Here is a 21,573-nt window from a genome sequence, read left to right as displayed (position 1 = left end):
AAAAAGGTTTTTCTCCCTTCAGTGTAGCACTGCTCTTAAACTGTTCTTTCCCTAGTTACAAAACTTGATGTCAGAACTGTATTTCAGTGTATGGAAAAGATAAACTAGAAGTTCTAAATTAAAAGACACACACACACACACACACAGAATTTCATTTTCAAATAAAATATGGCTTTTTTGATGAAAAAAATTTTTTTAAACTCTAGTGGCTGATTAATGACCTATGAGCTTGGGGACTGGTTGACCATCACCGGTGGAAGCAAAAAGGCAGACAAGGAGCACGTTACATGATTCCAGGCCTGGGATGAGCGCTGCCTGGGCAAGCGCATGAAACTGGGGCTTCCGTGGGCACTGATCTGGGAGCAATGAAGTGAAGAATTCCCTGCAGGTGCCAGGGCCACTTGGTCCGGGGTTAGGACAAGCAGGACTGTATGCGGAAAAACGCGGCGCCTCACAGGGAGCAGCAAAGGTGATGGAGCCTGGAGGTCTGACGTTGATGTACCTTCTGGTCAAATCTGTTTAATCTTTTGTAGGTAAACAGTATAAGCAAAACAAAAATAAAAAGCTAGACACAATATGTATAAAATCAAATGAGCAAGCAGTCAAGGTTGTTTTATTTTTATTTCATTATTAGCTAGAAAGACTTTCCAATTGGCAAGTGTTTCTTCCAAGAATTGCCCCACTGTGATCTCAAAAGTCCATGTTAACTCCTTTCTGGAAACTTCCTTTGCTCAGTTGTTGTATTCCTGAAGAGCCTGGGCCATGAAGAGTTTGCCTAAGTTTTGGGCAGTGAACTCCTTGATGTTCTGGCAGTAAGTGTTAATCTGGCCTGTGCATTTGGGAAAGTGAGAAAGAGAGTCACAATGTTCCACAAATTATAAAATGACCTAGAACATTAGGCAAGCAAGAAAATCCGCATAATACACATTCACCAGAATTTTATTTTCTTTCGTTTTGAATCAAGAGTTTATAGGAGTCAATTCTGTTATCCATACCCTTATAAAAAAGAATGCAAAATCTTTGGAAAATAAGCTATCTTCCGCTCTTGGATACACGGAGACAGAAGAAAAACAATAGCAGTTAATTACGTATTCGCTATCAATCAAAAGATACTGGCCGTGGAGCTCAGACACACGCCGTACTAAGTGAGAAGCACGCTGGCTGTCTTCAGCCGGGTGTATACAAAGGAGATACCAAGCCAAAGAACTGCAAACAAAATGACCCACTTGACCCTGATGTGCACCGCCCAGTAGTTTTCAGGCTGTGCTCTGGAGATATTAAAGGTTCCGGTTCCTTTTCTGACCCAAGACAGAGCAAAGGCAGAGAGTCCCCATGAAGAATGGCATCCATCACTGCTTTTTAAGTCTTAAAACTAATGATCTAACCTGATGCAACATTTATGCAAGGTATTTTGTATATATAATACAATTCTGCTTGAATTGGACCTTAAGTAAGGAATGTGTCTCGGTTACCCAAATGTAATTGATATGTGTTCTAGAATTTGTGTTAAGAATTTGGAATCTGACCCCCATCCCTGCCCATACACACAACACACACACACACACACACACTGAAAATGTGTAAATAGAATTGAGAAATGATGGAATATTACCTTTTGTTTGAGTGGGATTTTCATTCTAAAAAATCTCTCACAGGCAACCAGCTGATTTAATCAAACGGTATTTAACATTTATAAAGAAATAAGGTTATCACAGCTAAATAAGAGCAAAATCAAGTCCTAGCATAGGAAACAAGACTCCACCACTGAAAGGCAGTGTTAAATGGCAGATATTCTCAGACAAAGTATATCCAGAACTGCATCCCTATTGCTACAATATAAGGCAAAGTAAGGGAAATCCTTTTCCTCCAGTCAGAAAACCCAGTTCAATTCCAACACCCACATACAGACGTGGGCTCAGTGCTGGGCTGGAACACGAAAAGTAAGCAGCTTGAGCTGAATGATCTTCTGCATTATGGAACGTAAACATTTCTCCTGGGCTTCTCTGAAAGATGACTCGAATAAAACCTTCCCACTTTAGAAAGTTTATGATGCCATCTCAAAAATGTTTAGATAAACACAGAGTGAAGAAGCACTGAAAGGACCTTAGAAATAACAAAGACTGACAAATTCTTAAATTTCAAAATTACAGGTGCTAGATTCAAATTCATCATTCAACCATTTTAAATACACTAGCTTTTATGATGTATTTTTGTGTTTATAAATCTCTCCTTGTCTTCTGCTTCCTACGGAACAGAGGAAACTAGCCACACTCGCACTGGCCAACGATACCTGCAATGAGCAGAGAATCCATCCTGGCAGGAGGCTGAGGGGGTTTGAAGAGTTTGGACAGATCCTCCTCAGGCAGCGGGGGCTCCCCTCGACTCTGGCGCTGCATGTTCTCCTGCTGGCGACGCTGCTGATACTAAGATTCAGAGAAGAAATGATTTGGTTATTTTTCCCTACCTGAAGAGAAAAAACAAGACCTCCATCAATGACGCAATCAGCAAAACCCCACTGCCCTGAATTCCAACAATTTTATTCCAACAATTTTGTAAATGGTAACCCACGTAACTCCTCCTTCTAAGAAGTTAATAAATATGGGAACAAAAAACATTTCTTTGTTGGAAACTCCAGTGTCACTCTGAGCTCTAAGAGTCTATAATGATACGGAAAAAGCAAACTGGTTATGTGGGAAACTGAGGGCTTAAAGGGCAAAAAAGCTCCTGATTAGTGAGTGAAGGGGAGTGATTTTACCATTTATGACAACAGGGTAGATGACAACATTACAAGTATGACTCACCTGAACTGTAGTAATGAAGTAATTAACCACCACACTAGTGAATTTTTTCAACTTTATCCCTACTGACCAAAACGACAATAATGCTGATCATGTTGATACTGTAACGTCATCAACATCATCACCACTGTCATTATAGTAGTAAATACTTCTAATCAGCAGTGCTATTAGCTCTATAGCTAAGAATGACTATTAGCTTAGATAATGCTTCAAAAACCGTCAAACTGTGGCTTCCTAGGATTCTCAGAAGAGAAGGTGGGGTACATCCATAGGTATGGATCAACTACAAACTTACTGAGCAAATTACAATCAAGAGGTAACACTTATGGGTCGCTTACAACGGCAGAGGGAAAATACCACACACAGAGCCTTAAAAAGTCAGGTAATGAGACGCCAAAGTAGGCTGTAAAAAATTTAAGTCCTTGGGTTCCTAAAGAAGGAGATTACCTTGCTTTTTGCAAAGATCTCTATACGCATTATAGGGTTTGAGGGTAGAAGCTGGACATATCTAAAAAGGGTTATAAATGGTGTTGGTACATATAAACATCAAATGCAAAATTTTAAGACATGTAACACTAGTTTCCAGAAACAAATGTCTCACAGGTGACAGATTTTCAATTTGCTACTCCAGGCTGCATCCTTTCCCTATGGGAAGAACCAGCAGGAAAATGGAATCAAGCAAGGTCCTTCTGTCCTTTCCCCCACCACCCTTTGTAAGTTTTTCACTATTGCCATCTTTACCACCCATGCTCTTTCCAGTTAAAAAGTATATACTTTATAGATCTGTGTTTTTTAAATCCTAAGTATGGTAACAACGAAGTATTCGAAATGATGAACATTGATATTTTTAAAAAGTTTAGATATAATAGTCTCAGAGCCGCTTAAATTGTAGTTACACTGAGAACTGTACAGTTAACAACACCTACTTTAAAGTACATTTCATGAACACACAGTAGTCCTATACTAATGCTTTCACAGGTAAACATTCTGGAATCAACCTATCTATGAATCAAATGCTGTAAGAACACTTTAGAGCAATGCAGTCTAAAAACAATATTCCAGGAACTGTGAAAATCATGTGGCCTTCAAGAAACATGAATAAAGAAAAGGTTAAATGGCCACAGCCATATATATGTGCCTATGAGAATATTCAGGTAGTTCTAGGGTTTTTATCTGTATTATACTATCTATTTCACAGCAGTTGGTCTATTATTTCCTATCAAAATTGCTTGCTCTTAATCACAATTGCTCAGTTTTTCAAATGAACTGAAGATTGCTAACTACGCTGCAATGAGCCACTACCAAACCAATTATAGTTAGTAAAGAAATGAGCTGTGACACTCCAGAATCTCTTTTGCCCCTGATTTTCTCAATAAATGTATCTCTTATTTGCATAACACTGCCATCGCAATCTGAGCTTAATATACTGACTCTCTTTAAAAAAGGTATTTTTAAGTACAACTTAGAAAGAATATGTGGTAATAAATTAAATACGATAGACTTACTAGTTAACAGTCAATGCTTTATCAAATAGGACTTTGATCATTTTGAAGAAAACTCTAGAAGCACCATACTTAGAAATGAATTCTCTGACAAATTTTCTGGTAAAACCAACCTGATGTTTCTGCTGCTGCTGTTTACTCGTGTTCCTCATGTATGTGTTATATTTAACTATATCTTGGCTCATTTCATCCACTCTGTCCATCAGCAACTGTAGATTCTTCCCCAAATGGTTGCTGAAATGTAAAGTAAATATACTGACATGTCATACTTTAAAGCTATAGATCTGCCACTGCTCTAAACTCTTCTGAGATATTAAACTGATTTGCCATTGGCTACAAGAATGAGAGCACATATCCACATAAATGCAAAGGGACAGGAAAGAATGTGAGTCAGCTTGTTATCAAACTTTTCATTCTGAACCCACACCTGTAGCCACCAGAGTATCCAAAATAGCTCAGCTTCTTATTGTCAGAGCACACATATATCAGAGTAGAAGCTGTTAAACATATCTAGCAGGTTTTCTGTAATGTATATTTTCTCAACAACCAAGTTTAACCTAAGCTCGGTACTCCCGCCCCCTTTTCCTTAGCACCATCCCCTCCCCAGCTGTGCTCCAGAGTATTTATATCAGGAACCTCGGAAAGGAGGAACCATGCAAAGACACTAAGACTTCTGGTACCTGATTCCTCTCTCCAGCAGTTTCTAAAAGAACAATAATAGCATTTTTTCTGCAAAGTCAAATGAAGAAAAAAAGAAAATAAAAAAATCTCCTTTCCTCTTGCCCTTCCTAGAATCTACAGTACAGTCATTCACACTTCTTTTCCTCTCCAGAAATTTCTCTTGCAACTCATTTACCAAAATCATTTTATAAAGGGATGTTCACAGGTAGTGCAATGACCACCATATTCATTGATTTCTGCCTGCAACTATCTCCTAACCATGGTCAAACCTGCTACTACAAATACGTACTCTAGTAAACAAACAGTATTCACTCATTCATTTCAAGTAAGTATTAAGCACCTCTTATGTTCTGACTTTAGTGATTAGCAAACAGAGAAACAATAATGAATGAGACACTCATAGCCTCTATCTTCACTGAGCTTACAAATGATTAGGAGTGGGGCACCTGGGTGGCTCTGTGGGTTAAGTCCCTGCCTTCGGCTCAGGTCATGATCTCAGGGTCCTGGGATCGAGTCCCGCTTCGGGCTCTCTGCTCAGCAGGGAGCCTGCTTCTCCCTCTCTCTCTGCTTGCCTCTCTGCCTACTTGTGATTTCTCTCTCTGTGTCGAATAAATAAGTAAATAAAATCTTTAAAAAAAAAATGATTGGGAGTGGGGAGGAGAAAAAAGGTAGAAACACTTTAGGTAGTACGGCTGCCCTATCTCTTTCCCTTATGGAGAGGACAGGCTGAATGCAAATAATTAGAAGGAATCAGCCAAGCAAAAAAGTATTCTAGGCAGAAGACAGCATCAGCGCTGAATGCCTGAGATGGGCAAGAACAAGGCAGATAAAAAGGAAACGTCTGGTATGGCTGGAGCACAGTGATAGGTTACAGAAGTCAGACAAACACAGATGGGAAACCATCAGCTACACCACAAAACGCCCCAATAACAGTGTGAATGAGATCCCTCGACTCCAACATAAATGGTGTCTTTGAGTTATATGTGTTTGTGATATATTTTGTCTTAAATTTTAAAAATGACCACTCTGGCTGCTACGCACAGAACAGACTGGAGAAGAGAAACCAGGGGATTAGTGAAGAGTCTACTGTGAGTGCTGGCAAGGATGTGGAGAAACTGAACACCCAGACACTGTAGTGGGAATGTGAAATAATGGGTAAGATGGTAGACTTTATATTATGTAAATTTTAGCTCTACTTTAAAAACTACATACACACACACATTCACAAGCACACAGAATCTACTGTGGTATTACAGAGAGAACAGCAGTGGCTTGAACGAGGATGGTGGCAGTAAGCATGGGAAAGCATGAGAAAAATGGGCAGAAAGGAGAGAGAAATCAAGGCTGACTCCCCCTTTCCTGGCTTGAGCATGCCAGAAGTTGGTTCTGGCATTTACAGAGAAGGGACAGGCTGAGGAAGGAACAGACTGGGAACGCTGGGAATAATGAAAGTAAATCCAGTTACAGTATGATCCTAAACGGACAGTTACAGTATGATCCTAAATTAGCAAGTTTTGGCTCTTTCTTAAATAGCAGAAGATACAGAAATGGGGTGTGTGTGTAAATAAATGTACCCCCTAACCTCAGGTCTGGCACTATCTTTATAACCTTGGCCCAGTGACTTGGCCTAATGACTTAATCTTTTCTTCAAATGTTTCACTTTTTTTGAAAAAGTGTTTGTTTGTTTTTTTTTTTTCAAATTCAGTTTTCATATTTTTCTTATTCCATTTTAACTTTGTGAATCATTTTTTAACTTTGAAATATTTCTTTTTCTTTGGAAACAAGATTAAGTATTGTTTCCATTTTCTTCTAATTTCTTTTTTTTTTTTTAAGATTTTATTTATTTATTTGACAGAGAGAGATCACAAGTAGGCAGAGAGGCAGGCAGAGAGAGAGAGAGAGAGAGAGAGAGATGAGGAAGCAGGCTCCCTGCTGAGCAGAGAGCCCGATGCGGGACTCGATCCGAGGACCCTGAGATCATGACCTGAGCCAAAGGCAGCGGCTTAACCCACTGAGCCACCCAGGCGCCCATTCCCTTCTAATTTCTTAACAGCTTGATTTTAACTCACCTCTGATTAAGTGTCTGGGCCTATGGTAAAGGTAAGCAAATAAAACGATTCTTTCTACCAAGTAGCTAGTCAAATGTCCAGATCCATTGATTATATAATGACACTGTGTTCTAAACACCTTCTACATTAACATTTAACAATAGTCTACGGTCTAAATGCACTCTTTCAATACACTCTATCGAGTACATACGTACTTTGCTAGTCACTGCGTCTGACACTAAGGATTAAACTATGTGAGACAGGGACGCCTGGGTGGCGCAGTTGGTTGGACGACTGCCTTCGGCTCAGGGCGTGATCCTGGAGTCCCGGGATCGAGTCCCACATCGGGCTCCAGCTCCATGGGGCGTCTGCTTTGCTCTCTGACCTTCTCCTCGCTCATGCTCTCTCTCACTGTCTCTCTCTCAAATAAATAAATAAAATCTTTAAAAAAAAAAAAAACAAAAAAAACTATGTGAGACATTGCTGCACTCCACCCGTCCTAGTGAGAAGACAGGAATGCACACAGATCAACACCACACAATGTTGTCACTGCTCTAATAGAATGGAAGCATGAAATATAATCTGGCAGAGCCAGATGAGAGTTTCCAGATTATCTCACTGCTGAATTTAGAGTTTTTGAAGAGAAGCTAGAGACAAGGAAGGTAGGAGGGACACTGCCAGACACTGGGTGAAGGCAGCGTGTTTGGACACTGGCATGCAAAGCATAATGCCTTTGAAGAATTGCACAGAAGGGCAGGACTGGGAAAAAAGAGAGCAGTGAAAATAAGAGGCAGACAACAGTCATAGCACAGAGAATCCTGGAAGCCAGATCTAGAAGTTTGGATTCTATTCTAAGGCCAATGGGGAACTGGCCAAAAAGTTAAGCAAAGGAGTAATACGATCATACAATTTGCATTTAGCAAGATCACTATGACGAAAGAGGAAAAGGTTAAAAGCAGGAAGTTAGGAGACTGTGAAAGTAATCAGGAATATAAATAATGAAGCCCTTGCTCTAAGGTACCAAAAGAAACAGAAATAAAATGAAATCACCCCAGAAATGTACACAGGAGAAGACAGACACTGAGGAACACTGATCTTCAGGGATGAGCAAAGAGCAAAGAGGAACCTAACAGAGTTGCAGTTGCACAGACTCCAAAACAAGATATTTCAGAAAAAAAATCATCAACATAACAAATGTTTAAGTGTCTACAACACCCAGTAACACAGTGATAAATTCATCCTTTGTGACTTCAGTGAGAGCTCTCTAACAACACAGAGTAAGTAGATGGAACACTAGGAAGCCTGAGTATAAAAACAGATAAATGCAGGGTGCCTACATGGCTCAGTCGGTTAGCCACCCAACACTTGATTTCTGCTCAGGTCATGGATCTCGGAGTTGTGAGGCTGACTGGGCCCTGCATCATGCTCTGCCCTCAGTAGAGTCTGCTTAAGACTCTCTCTCCTTCTTCTTCTGCTCCATAACCCCACGCCACACTCACTCGCATGCACTCTCTCTCTCAAATAAATAAATGAATCTTAAAAAAAAAAAAAAAAGTGAATATGAACGAAAAAGGTGAGAGGAAATGGATAATAATGGCACGAGGTCAAAAAGTGCCTTTTTTGGTAACTTTGTTTTTTAAGATGAGGGAGACTTACATTTAAACATCCTTATTCTTGAGAGATGGGTGTTCAAATATTTAGGGGTTAAAAGTCATGTCAGGAATTTACTTTCAAATGCTCCAGGGGGGGAAAAAAAAGTTACGCACTTATGTGCAAAGATCGAGAGCAGGCACAAACGTGGCAAGACAGAGACAGACCACTGGAGAATCTAGGCAAAAGGTTTATGTGTGTTCATCAGATTGTTCTCTTTCCACCTTTCTGAGGAGTTGAACATTTTCATTTTTTTAACGGGAAAAACAAGTCCAAAAACCTGAAAGAAAAGAACCAGTATGGAGAGCAAATGAAGGTATCTTAGGAAAGAGAGTGTAGAAGAAGCCAGCTGTATCCTAAGATGGCATGATGGACAGGAAAGGGACAGTCTTAAGGAGGGGCACCAACCCTTTCATTTCTACCAACGGAAGAACTGAGGCCCAGAGAGCTAGCAAGAAATGCTATCATTACTACGCAATTACTTGTTAAGTAAGTCATTTATATGCTTAAGTGCAGAAGGAATTCAGAGAAGAGAAAGATCACCACAAACCCTATAAATGTGCGATTGGGTTGGGGAGAGGGGAAGGTAGTGACATTGGAGAAAAATCACAAAGGAGAGTTAGTTACTCCATACACAAAGAGAGATCGATCTATTATTTGTTCCCACACCTTAACTCCTAGAGACTGACTACACTGAGGACAGCAATGAGAAAGGCCTACTAGAACAGACCCTGTCGATCTACACCGAAAATGTCCTTAATATATAGTACTATCGTTATATACTATTAAATATATGTAATTAGTGACAGAACACAAGCACAAGATAGGTGGCCTTTAAACATTTTGTAACATTTTTATTACTACAAAGTTCTTAAAAAATATACCCAATAAGGAATATTCAAAAATTTGTACAACAGATCTTGAAGGGCAAAAGGAATTAAAATAATACCTATTTCAGAGATAAGATGCATAAATGGACCAACTTTATGGGGATCTTTTCAGTGCCAATTCAGTCAGAATTCTGAACTAGGGAGTTACTATTAGGACTCTCAATAACACAGCCTTTTCTTTTATTGTCAAGGAAACAAAGAACTGAAAAGCAGCTCACTTAAACAGATGTGAATCAAGACATGCAGTGAGAAGTCTGCTCTGGCTGCAGTATCAATTTACCGTTAATGTAGAATGCCCACCCTCAGTTTACTTGTTTAAAGAAGAAATAAAAACGGAATTGTTGGGGCGCCTGGGTGGCTCAGTGGGTTGAGCCGCTGCCTTCAGCTCAGGTCATGATCTCAGGGTCCTGGGAATGAGCCCCGCATCGGACTCTCTGCTCAGCAGGGAGCCTGCTTCCTTCTCTCTCTGCCTGCCTCACTGCCTAATGGTGATCTCTCTCTCTGCCAAATAAATAAATATCTTTTTTCTTTAAAAAAAGAAGACAAAAACAAAAACGGAATTGTTTCTTCATGTGTGAAAAGCTGAAGGCTTGGATAAAACACTTTAAAAAATTGATAAAGGCTGTTATGAAACAGCCATCGCTTAGAACTTCCATTCAATAAAATTAAAACTAAAAATTAAAAAAATTTTTAAATGAAAGGAAATGTAGTATGTTTTATTCATAGCCTAGAACAAATATATCAGGTAAACCAAAAAAGTGGTATATCCACATATGGGTTGTGAGAAGACCAAGCAAAACTTGAGGAGCTTCTTGGACATGGTTTCTGATGTGGCTGCTTAGAAAAAATTTTATGGCAACAGGCCTGACTACCATCATGCTATTGATGTAAGAATTTAAAATCTGAAGTGCACCTGGGTGGCTCAGTGGGTTAAGCGTCTGCCTTCGGCTTGAGTCATGATCCCACCGTCAGTGAGATGGAGCCCTGCGTCGGGCTCCACACTCAGTGGGGAGTCTGCCTGAGGTTCTCTCCCTCCCCTGCTTCCTTAGCCCCTCCCCCACTTGCATGCTCACTCGTTCCCTAACAAATAAATAAATCTTAAAAATTAATTAAAATTTGAGATGTACAAAGGTGATATTTCCATCTTTTAGACGAGGGCTATCAGTCTGGATGAATGTAACAGCCCTTCAGTATGCGTACTGCTTCAGGGGCTGCTACATTTTTTTCCTTCCAGCAGGAACATATATTTACCTTTTAGATTTCACATGAAAAGGAAAGGGCCCCTCTTTCTATTTCACAGAAAATACAGAAGAATATAAAAGCCGTAATAAAATATTTGTCTAGATCTTAACTGCTATATCAAACTGGGAACATCTTCATGGTTATTATAAATGATGTTTTGGATAAACAGACACTACAGACCAGCTCACTGGTAACTGAAAGCACAAAAGGGCTACACTTGTTTTGTATGCTCAATAAGCTTGGGAAAAGCTGAAGGCATAAATTATATAAGCAAATGCTTTCAGGTAGTAAATTTAAAATAATTGTATAACTATATATACTTAATATATCAAATTGTAACCTTGCGTGCTGAAGAATGTTCTTAGTGCAATGCTTTAAATACAGGTGTGCTGAGTGTTTGTAAAAGCAATAAAGAAAAGTATGACCTTCTAAGAGACAAATTAAAGGACTATTATGAATATATGTTTGCAGTCAACAGTACACTCTTCAGTGCCAAATTAGCCTCGCAAGCTGGCTGTATCACTTAGCACTCTGCTTACCATGCAGCTTCCATCTCCTTCTTCTGCACAGACTTTCCAGTGGCCCTATGATGGATTCATGCAATACAAAGGGGCACTTCAAGCACGGTCCTACCCATCCCAGAGCAGGGAGAACAACACTGGGCTCTCTGGTCTTCCTGGGTTTACCCTACTTGTCTTATAACAAAGAAGTACAAAGTCTATATGTTCTTTTGTGCAAGCTTCTCTCTGCAATTAAAGAAATCTGAAAAACAACTGAGCCTCTATTCCAAACTGGTTGCGTAAGAAAATATACCTTGTTTTTTTCAGTCATCCAAAAAATGCGTATAGACTGACTACCTACTTCATCTACGGGTCTGCTGCTAGTACTCTCCCGCTACAAAGCAATCACTAAGATCAAGCTTAAAGGGCACTTAAGAAGAGCTACATAGACGATTCCGCCTACATTTTTATTAAGAGAAATAAATGCTAGGAAAGGAAACATTAATTCCATAAAGGAAATGATCTGTTTGGACCACCTCAGTCACTTTACCAATACAGTAAATAATACCCAGCAACAAGATAGCTAAAGCAGTCACAATGGAGTAAGTTATGTCAGCCCTGTCTAAGACAGCAAAAGCCAGTGTCAGGTTCAGAAAATTCTGATTTCAGTAAAAAATCCACATTGGAAATTCACTACTAATAGAATCTGCACCTGAACAAGGCAAGTGCCACCAGTAAAACAAAGAAGCATTTTCGTATTTTTCCTGAGCATTACTAAATATCCGGACATGATACTATAAAGCTTCCAGGGACAGTATACAATAAATAAAGCTAAGCCCCCCACGAAAAAACCCTCCCCCATGGGCATTTGTCCTATCAAAGCAAAAAATAATACAGCAAAGGCATCAGAGGGTTCTTATAACAGGAATTATTAGTATTCAAATACTGTTCCACTTTGTCAGTCTGGTCTTTTTCCTGGGATCTTAGCAGGGCTGGACAAATACTACATGTCATTATGTATGTCTAAAGAACCTCAAAATGTACTTGGGTAATTCTTTTCTTGATCTATGGGTTAAATTCCAAGTGAAAGAATCTTTTTCAGAAAGTGATTAAAAAAGGACTTTACATTAGGGCCACTTACCTGCTAGCAAGACTGAGCAATTCATGTTTATCTGCTACAGCTGACTTCTTCTCAAGCTCCCACATTAGGACGTTGATCAGATGTGAATTTTTAATTACAATCGGCACTTCTTCAAACATGTGCTCAAAGGTGATATTTCCCTTTTTCAATCTGTGAAGCATGTTAAAAATACTTTAGTCTGGTGGTCAGAAGTAAGTGTTAAATTGACTATTTCATACATTTTCCCTAATTACAGGCCCTCTCCAGGATCTCTGTTTCATTAGCACTCTTTAAAAAAGAGAAAGAAACTAGTCTTACAGAGTCAAGCATAAGTCGAATGATTTGAATACTGAAAACAATCCAAGTTTGAGCTATAAAGCCCAGAAAACAAGATTCTTGGCAGAAGAAACTATTCTTCCTTTATAATCAGGTATCTTCAATATTTCCCTGATACTAAAATGTAAATGTCGTGGGAAGTTATGCTATATAATCTATTTCTAAAACATTTAAAGTAAAGAGCTAGAACAGAGATGTACTTCGGTTCTTGGAAAATTCATTTTAAAAGTCTACCAAATGAAAGAAATTAACAACTAGCAGAACACTCACAGGATATCCTATATACAATGGTTCGGAAGACAGCAAGAATGCAATTTCTCGTTAATTTAGTTGTAACTGTCATACCCAGGAATTGTTCATGAGTTAGCATTTAAAATCCTTTGCACCTTAATTTCTTTAGAAGCTATTGGGAAACTACCAAAAAACTGTCTGCTCTACCAACACCAAAGCCAGTAACTTTAATTTAATAAGAAATCAAAATTCCCATAATTAACAGAAAATGAAAGAATTCTGAACTTTTAAAAATTTAATGTAAATATTCCAATGCCATCATGTAAGATCATAAAACAGCTTTACCAATTAATTCTCTGCATACCTATCACCCATAAAATTTCCAAAATGCCACATTCCTTACTGATACCTTAAAATGTTTACCTCCTTCCCATCCCCACCCCCATGAAACAGGCGCTCAGAAAGACAGACATACAGCTCACAATCATCCTGACACAGAGCTCTTACAGTCTGACAGCCGCCGGTCACTCATCCCACCTCCCTCTATCTGATCATTTTTTTCTCCCTCAAATTCAGCAGCTAATTAATTCCCACTCCAACTGAATTCACCCCTAGTGAGAACAACAGATGAGACATTCCATAAAGAACAGTTTAAACATGGAAAGGGAGAAATCAAGTGGCACTCAGCCATGCGAAAGACTTCTACCGTCCACATGGCAAAAGCATTACTACACCACCAGCACCGAGGATTCAATAAATGTGGCAAACTAAAATCTTAAAAGGAAAACAGTCAATGCATTACCATACGCCTCATAGGCCCCCAAACACTTACGCTTCAGGAGAAAAATCTTTCTCTTTACAAACTTCCATCAGTTTAGGAGTCAGTCTGTATGCTTTCAGCGAGAGAGACCCTTGAGCAGTTTTTATGGGATCTCAAATAAAGAAAAGAGAAAGAATTTACTAACAATTTGGTTACTGCCCATACTTTGCTTGAATGAGACTGGTGCTAGGCCTACTGACACTTACCATACAATCGTTACAAAATGAAGATCAAAATAAAAGATCAGAACTCAATTTGAAGCAGATTAAAACCAGTACAGCATGTAGTTAAGTGAAAATGTAGGAACCCTAGCACCCTACTCGAAATTGATAGAATAACTTCCTCCCTAACGTAAAAAAAGAAGATTCAAAATGCAGTTATTTTCAAATCTATTTGTCAGCCTGAACCAGAAATCTTGATGAAAATTAAACATCTCGTATGTTCTAAACACCTTATATTCATCTTGTATAATTAGAAAAAAAATACTAATGAATATTAAATGTGAAAATACACTGCATGCATTTGTGTAGTTCAGTCAGCTAATTTAAATAAAGAGCCCTGCAAACAAAATTTACCCAGTCTAGTAATCACTGTCCAAACTTTTTAGTTAAAACGAAATGACTAAAAAGTGCTATCACAAACGTGTCTTCTTCGTTTCAGAGAAATTCATTTTGTCAAAACCAGCTGCTTACACACTCCATGAGCAAGGGAGCTCAGCACTCGCGGCACGATAACGGCTCCGGCGTGCCAAGACTCGCCTAAAACCTGTGTTAACATTCATGTTGTCTGAAACTTAACACAGTGAAACTTTTAGCAATAGGTGATAAAATGAAAACCAAAATAGATTGAAACAAGTGGAAAATTCATCAAGGTCTGATGATGCAATGTTTCCAGCCAATATAAGTACACTTTAACAACTTGTTCTTTACTGTAATCCAATTGTTAACATACTGAAACAATTTTGGGGCAGCTCATAAGATTGATCGTATTCATTAGTATTTTTTCTGACAGATACTCAGGACGTTACATTTACTTCTCAGCTGGAAACTATATGCAAGTCTGCCAGATATGGCAAACTGTGAGTGTTTGGGGAGGGGGAAGGCTATAAAGCTGTTAAATTGCCTACAGTTCTGATACAGCACAGAACATCTGGTCTGGAGAGCTTGAGGAAACACCATTAAACAGGCCGAAAAGAAAAAAATCTTTGTGCTAAGAAACAGTCCAGGTTTTGTACGCTGCTGTCAGAGGTATAAAAAAACTTGGCACACTGTGTTATGATTGGTCAGTCACGTACAGAGCCAGACACTCTAGCAATTGGGGTTTGTTAGACATCTGGTCTAGTTCCACCAGCCCCTTCAAGTGAGGGAGGGGAGATGGAGGAATAAAAATGAAGCAGCTACTCCAGCATTCCAAAATGTACACATCAGGGCTCTGATAGCAAGAAAAATAAACAGAAAGAAGGAAACCCTGTCTAGACGTAGCTGCTGCGGAGGCTGCTGCAGAAACAGGGTTGGTATTTACTTGAAAAGGCCTGCCAGGCCGCTCTTAGAGGCAAAAAGACAGAAAGCAAAAATAGTAGTAATAACATTAAAGGAAGAAAAGAATAATAAAGGAAACTCCTACTAACCGTAAATGAGAACGACAGATTCTTCAATGGCATGCTGGTAACTGAACTGAGAATCCAGGAGGGCTCGGGTGACGAACGAGCCATAGTACGTGGACTGGTACCAGCCCACGTGGAGGTGGTCGATGTTGACATGGCGGAGGCTGCGCATCATTTCCATCTGATATTGAACTAGATGACAGGGAGGAGGGGGTAAAAGAAAAACTATTTAATGATGCCACAAATAGTAAAAGCGAGCCTTTTGGGAAACAACTTTTTACACAACTATTTATTAGCTAAAGGGAAGAGGTTTCCAGATTTAAAATTCATTCAGTTCACATGTACTGAAAACGAATTTAAGCTTTCAAGTCATTTCAAATCACTGAAGCTTTCCTTTATTCATTAATGAAATAACATACTGTAGAAAAGTTACTAAAAACACAGTCATAATCCCTGTTCTAAGAAATTATTTATTAAATGTGGTTTACCCTCCCTTCTTTATACTCTTAAAAATAGTAAATGTTTAAGAAAAAATTTATATAATTGCTAAACTAGTTGCTTTTAGACATTTCATTTGAATTTAAAAAGTGAGAATACTTATCAATGTCTTCGTCAACAGTTTTTAGAACTGAGAAGTTAAAATCACCAAGAAAATGAACAGGAAAACAATTAACTACCACATTATTTAAATATGAACAGAATACAGGCTGTAGCTGCTTTAAAACTTAAGAATTCATTTTTCCCTTCATCTGGTGCCCCCTGCTGCATATGCTAAATTTTAAAAAGAATTTTTTTTCTTGTTTGTGTGTTTTTTTTCTGTTAAGTAACAGATATTAATTTTTTATTGGAGTTAATCACCATGAAAAGGTTGAAAGACTTTTACTTTCATCAAGTTAATGACTATAATGTATATTAACTTAAAGCAATATTACTAGAATAGGTGCAAACTGAGACTACAATAAATAAAAGATTTTAAAAAGCAATATAGCCCAATAATGAGTAGCAAATATGTAACAGAGGAGAAAATTCATAGTCAACATAATATCCAAATTATTTCTATTATAATGAATGCACAACTATGTGGAGTGAATATATTTGCTTAACTTGGAATCTAACCATTTCATTTTTAAAACTCTCAATCAGGGTTTAGCAAAAGTAAAGTTATATGCCTGTCATTTCCTTAGTTGGTTATAGCACTATGGTTTTATAAAGCAAACAAGATTCAGGATCATAAAGTACAAAAGAACCTCACTCAGATGGTCACAATCTTATTTTTAAACTTTTGTTACTAGGCGAAAATATTATAAATCTACTTATTCCAAGGAAGGTTATATTTCTCATAATAAATATGGTAGCCAACTTTTCAGATACTCAAGAATTTGTTTTTTTTTTTAGTTTTTTTTTCTTATATACAATATGATGGCTTTAAGAAGCAGAAGTAGAAAAATAATATGATAATCTTTTATCAATTACCTTTATCTTGAATTTTTGTCTAAGACATAACAGACCTCCTTCCCACCTAGTTTAACAGATTCATACATATCAACCACATAAATATAGTTTAAAACCATTGCTATGGCCTCTTTCTGCTTTAAAATTCCCTTTTAGTAAAATCACTCATTTGACTAATGGAATTTAATCAAATTTAGCTTACAAAAAGTTTCAATATCACAAGCAAAAAAGGAGCTAGTACGATTCATTTTAAAGGAATAGGGAGAAGGAGATGGGGAGAGATTACCAAGCAACTGACAGTACAAACATGATTTTACAGAATGATTTTTTTTTTTTAAGTCAGTATTTCCAAACTATCTGCCAATGTACAATTTAGGTATAATATAAGCAGAAGTTAGATTCAATTTGCAACAGTAGAAAAAAAGAAGACTTGGAATCTTGAGATCTAGGTTCTCATACTAGCGCTTAAGATTTTCCCCATGAGGAATCTTGCTGCCCAGTAAATGACCCTTTTCTGATGCGCAGCCTTCCCATCTCCAGAAAGACCAGAGAGAACATCACAGTCAAAATGCTGAGACTCCACAGTGTTGATTAAATATGCTAATTATCAGTAATAATTTTTCTAGAGGCTAAAGTAGAGCCTCCAGCATGCATTAATACTTAAAAAATGCATTTCTCTGGGAAAAAGACTGCAATCTTACTATGTCTCTCCCCAAACTGCCTGAACACAATAGATTTTATAATAGCATTTTCAGGATGCAAGAGGTAAAACAAACTCTATGAAAATGCTATTATAAAATCTATGGTCACAAACAAACTTATTTCTTATAATTATATAATTACAATTTATATAATCATTATTATATGAATCATTATTGTAGCAAACAAATTCCTTCTTTACCCAGAATCTTATCTACTTTACAGCCCCTTAGATAAGAATGAAAATGAAGTATTCCTCTCAGCTAGAAAGAGGCTAAGGGATAGGAGGCCTGTCACTCCATGGGAAATACTACTGCCCCAATGTATTGACTTCTTAAGAACTGAGAAGTAGAGAGATAAGCTTGCAAGCCTTTAATAAAAATTTATTCTTAAGGTTATAAGAGTTTTCATATGACCTAAATATGGCAAATAAATATTTAAAATGTAAGGGGCAGGAACAAGACAGCTAAGTAGATCAACTGCTTCTAAAAAATCTGTAAGGCACTGGAATTTCACTATTACACAAAAAGTATAGTCTGGGCCTATTCTATGTGAAATGTCCAGATATTCTCTGTTTTGGTTTGGACTTATCACCCCAACTTTAAAAAATTCAAAAACATGTAAGTTTGGACTTATCACCCCAACTTTAAAAAATTCAGAAACACAACTTAACGAATGTCCTCTCGGAGGTATCACACATAGAAAGGAAGGATCTTAAAGGATTGCAAGTGATAGGGTGCCTGGCTGGTACAGTCGGTTGACCGTCCAACTGTTTGGTTTCACTTCAGGTAGTGACCTCAGGGTCCTGAGATCGAGCTCATGTCATCACGTCAGGCCCCATGTCAGCTGCTTGTGGAGTTCCATACAGGGCTCCCCACTTAGCACAGTGCCTGCTTAAGATTCTCTCTTCCTTCCTCTACCCCTCCTGCTCATGCTCTAAAATAAATCAATCTATCTTTAAAAAATAAAAAATAAAAGGACTGCAAGTGATCTGTTAAAACATGAGCTTCAAAGTAAAGCTGGGGTGCTCTGAGACCCAGTCCTCACCAGGACTATTCGTATGAGCCTCCAGTAAGTGCACAGTTTGAAGAGTTAAGTTTAATTCAGTAACAACAACAAAAACAAAACAAAAATTAAGTGATATGTTTTTCTATTATATATATGCTGAGGAAGAAAAATAAAACCTCACAGCCTACCAAATAAATTGCTTTCTCTGTAGACTTTTCAGTCTGTGTCTTCCCTTTTAATGGTGACAAATATGTGTGACTTTTATCTCCCTTCACCCACACAGTGTTTCCTTTCTTCCTCCTCCAACCCAAGTTTTCAAAGAACACAAAACCAGGGGCACCTGGGTGGCTCAGTTCATGGAGCCCCTCATAGGGGGGGGTCTCTGCTCAGCAGGGAACCTGCTTCCCTTCCCCCACCCCCACCCCCTGCCACCTGCCTCTCTGCTTCCTTGTGATCTCTGTCTGTCAAATAAATAAGTAAAATTTTTAAAAGAAAAAAAGAAAAAGAAGAAAATCAAACTCTGCAAAGGTATCCTCACAAATCTAAGTAAGGATAAGAAATGCACCGCAGACTACCCTATTAAAATGGTCTCAAAACCACATTCTGGCAGCTACCACCAATCAAATGATCTGAGCTGCCACACCAGCTAACACCTACTTATTTACCCTCTGGTCTATGGAAGACACAAGGAAAAAAGCAAGAAATGATGATGTCCCAGTAAATTTTACCGAGGAAATAAGGAACAACCACTGCAGATTCTCATCTCCCAGGTGAATGCCATTGCTTTTGTGGCTATGCCAGACTTCTCAGGAGTTATACTGGCGGTGGGCACTTCAGGCACACACGAGAGACCCAATTTAGCTACAACATTAAGGTAACAGGGGAGGGGGGGAAGCTCATGCTTTCTGGAAGTAGCTATGAGGATTGAGGACGCCTTGTCCCAGTACCCAGGCTCTGGGTCCGTGGAGGTAGCGCCATATTTGCTTCTCCTGCTCAGCTGGACTCACTTGAGTGGGCTGGAGTTTCAACAGGACGTCACAGAAGATGTGCCCAGGCGTCACCCTTGTCTAGGGAGTGCCTCGCACCTCAAAACTCACCAGAATCACAGCAAAAGAAACAAAAGGAAAAAAAAGAGAAGGAAGAGAAAAAATAAGGCTCCTTGATATGAAATACCACAGTTCCCTACTGTTGAGTTAATGCAGGTCAATGAAGTAAGAAGCAAGCATTTCCTGGCATCTTTGTAGAGTTGGTTCAGGGTTAGGCACACTTTACCTTTATTCTAAAGTTCTCATATTTAACAAAAAGAAGCCCCAAAGCAGCAATTTCAACCAACGATATTCATTTCTGAATTAATAACCAAATATTCCTGGGGGAGTTCCCAAGGATGAATAGCAAGAGGAAAACTGTTTTGGAGGGGGACTATTTTTAAATCATGGTCATATCCAACAGGAGGGCTCAGCTCAGAACTGTACAGTGGAAATTTCAGGAAATAACTTTTTAATTTTTAAGCATTCTTAGTCTAAAAAGCAAACACGCTACTGACTGAGGAGAAACAGTGCACAGCAAATCAGTATCAGGAACAAACTGGTAGTTACTATCAAGCCAACTCCAATTACTAACACAAAAGCAATACTTAACACGCAGCTGAGGTGGTGCTACAAAATTAGGAAGGATTATAAAAATGAGCTGAAGTTCCATAAATCTCTTCAAGCTCGACAATTGTCTTCATTGGTTAAGCCTCTCCCAAGCAAAGGAGAGGCTGGTTTACAACACTGAATAACTGTTCAAAGTTTGGCACCGGTATATTCATATTCACTTTTTCCAGATATCCTCTTTGCAAAACAGTCAATTTTAAATTGCCTAGAGCTAAAACTGTCTTAACTAAGGCAGGCTGCCCAATAACTATTCCTTTCAAAAATCCACCACAATTTGTTAGGTTTTCCCTTGTTTTTATCTCCAAATATGAAAACACTGAAAATAATATGTTGTTTTATATTTAAATACTGTATCTGGAGTTACACTGGCAAACAACAAAAAAGGCTTAAGATCTGAGTTCTCCTGAAGATCACTGAGAAGGACAAGAAATTAGAAGCTTTTTAGTTCAGTAGAATGATTAACCAGCATTATTTCTTCTTCAATTCCTTACCCTCATCTTTAAAATCATCTTTTTTATTTTATTAAGTAAGCCTTACTGAAACAGAATTTCTCAGTGAAAAACACAACAAAGAATTACCACAGTTGGCTAGGCTGAGATGAGCTGAAGGCAGAAAGTTAAAGCTGTAGCATTGTCCAAATCCCGAGATAATGTCTTTCAGATTAAAGGGGGGAAAAGTGTTTTATAGATGTATTCGGGAACTTTTAAAAAGTCAAAGCAACCCAATTTAAATTTTAGAAATTAAAGACAATTTAATAGACATATGGTTTCATTTAATAACTTAATACTGTATCGAATAAATCCAAATTATTTTAAAATAAATTATGACAAAATTATATTAAAAATATACATATATATATATAGCCTAGAGAGAATGGGTAGAGCTAAACACCACGAGAGAAGCTAGCACTTAATGAGCACCTATTATGTCAGACTTCCTGCAAAGTGGTCTACATATGTTATCTAACTATTTCTCACAATATCTCCAATGAGCTAATCACTGTTACTGAAATCCACTTAGAAAAACTGTTTACCACAGTTTGTAAAGTGGCAGGACTCAATCTGACTTCAGACACTCTGACCCCAAAGCCTAGGCAACTACCCACTTAAAGAATTTCACCTCTTCTTACTGGTAGAGTGTAAATTATTTCTGAGCCAACACAGCATAGCACACAAACACAACAGAAATATACAATTTCTAGGTTTTGACATAACACAGCTTGTGCATGTCAGACCACTAAATCAACCAATAATTTAACAATACCAGTAACAGTTTAAGTGATAAAGCTACCTTAAAAGATTTGTAAATGCTGAAGTGCATAATTATCACAAATATGTA

At 38.2% G+C, this 21,573-nt stretch overlaps 1 protein-coding gene across 1 annotated transcript in view; it reads right to left on the bottom strand.

Annotated features, from left to right (window-relative positions):
- Nucleotides 1-602: 602 nt before the first annotated feature.
- The window catches only part of EIF3H (eukaryotic translation initiation factor 3 subunit H), a 103,755-nt gene continuing 82,784 nt past the window's right edge, over nt 603-21,573 (bottom strand). The window contains exons 3-8 of the mRNA XM_044245061.1: nt 15,446-15,613; nt 13,831-13,930; nt 12,453-12,602; nt 4,414-4,534; nt 2,291-2,423; nt 603-829 (exon numbers count right to left, since the gene is read on the bottom strand). Coding sequence (XP_044100996.1) covers nt 732-829; nt 2,291-2,423; nt 4,414-4,534; nt 12,453-12,602; nt 13,831-13,930; nt 15,446-15,613 — 770 coding nt within the window. The 3' untranslated portion in view covers nt 603-731. The remainder of the gene's footprint in view (nt 830-2,290; nt 2,424-4,413; nt 4,535-12,452; nt 12,603-13,830; nt 13,931-15,445; nt 15,614-21,573) is intronic.

Source organism: Neovison vison, chromosome 4 (genome assembly GCF_020171115.1).
Source record: "Neovison vison isolate M4711 chromosome 4, ASM_NN_V1, whole genome shotgun sequence".
Lineage (NCBI taxonomy): Eukaryota > Metazoa > Chordata > Mammalia > Carnivora > Mustelidae > Neogale > Neogale vison.
Note: the sequence above shows the minus strand (reverse complement) of the source record. Positions and strands in the feature narration are given on the sequence as shown.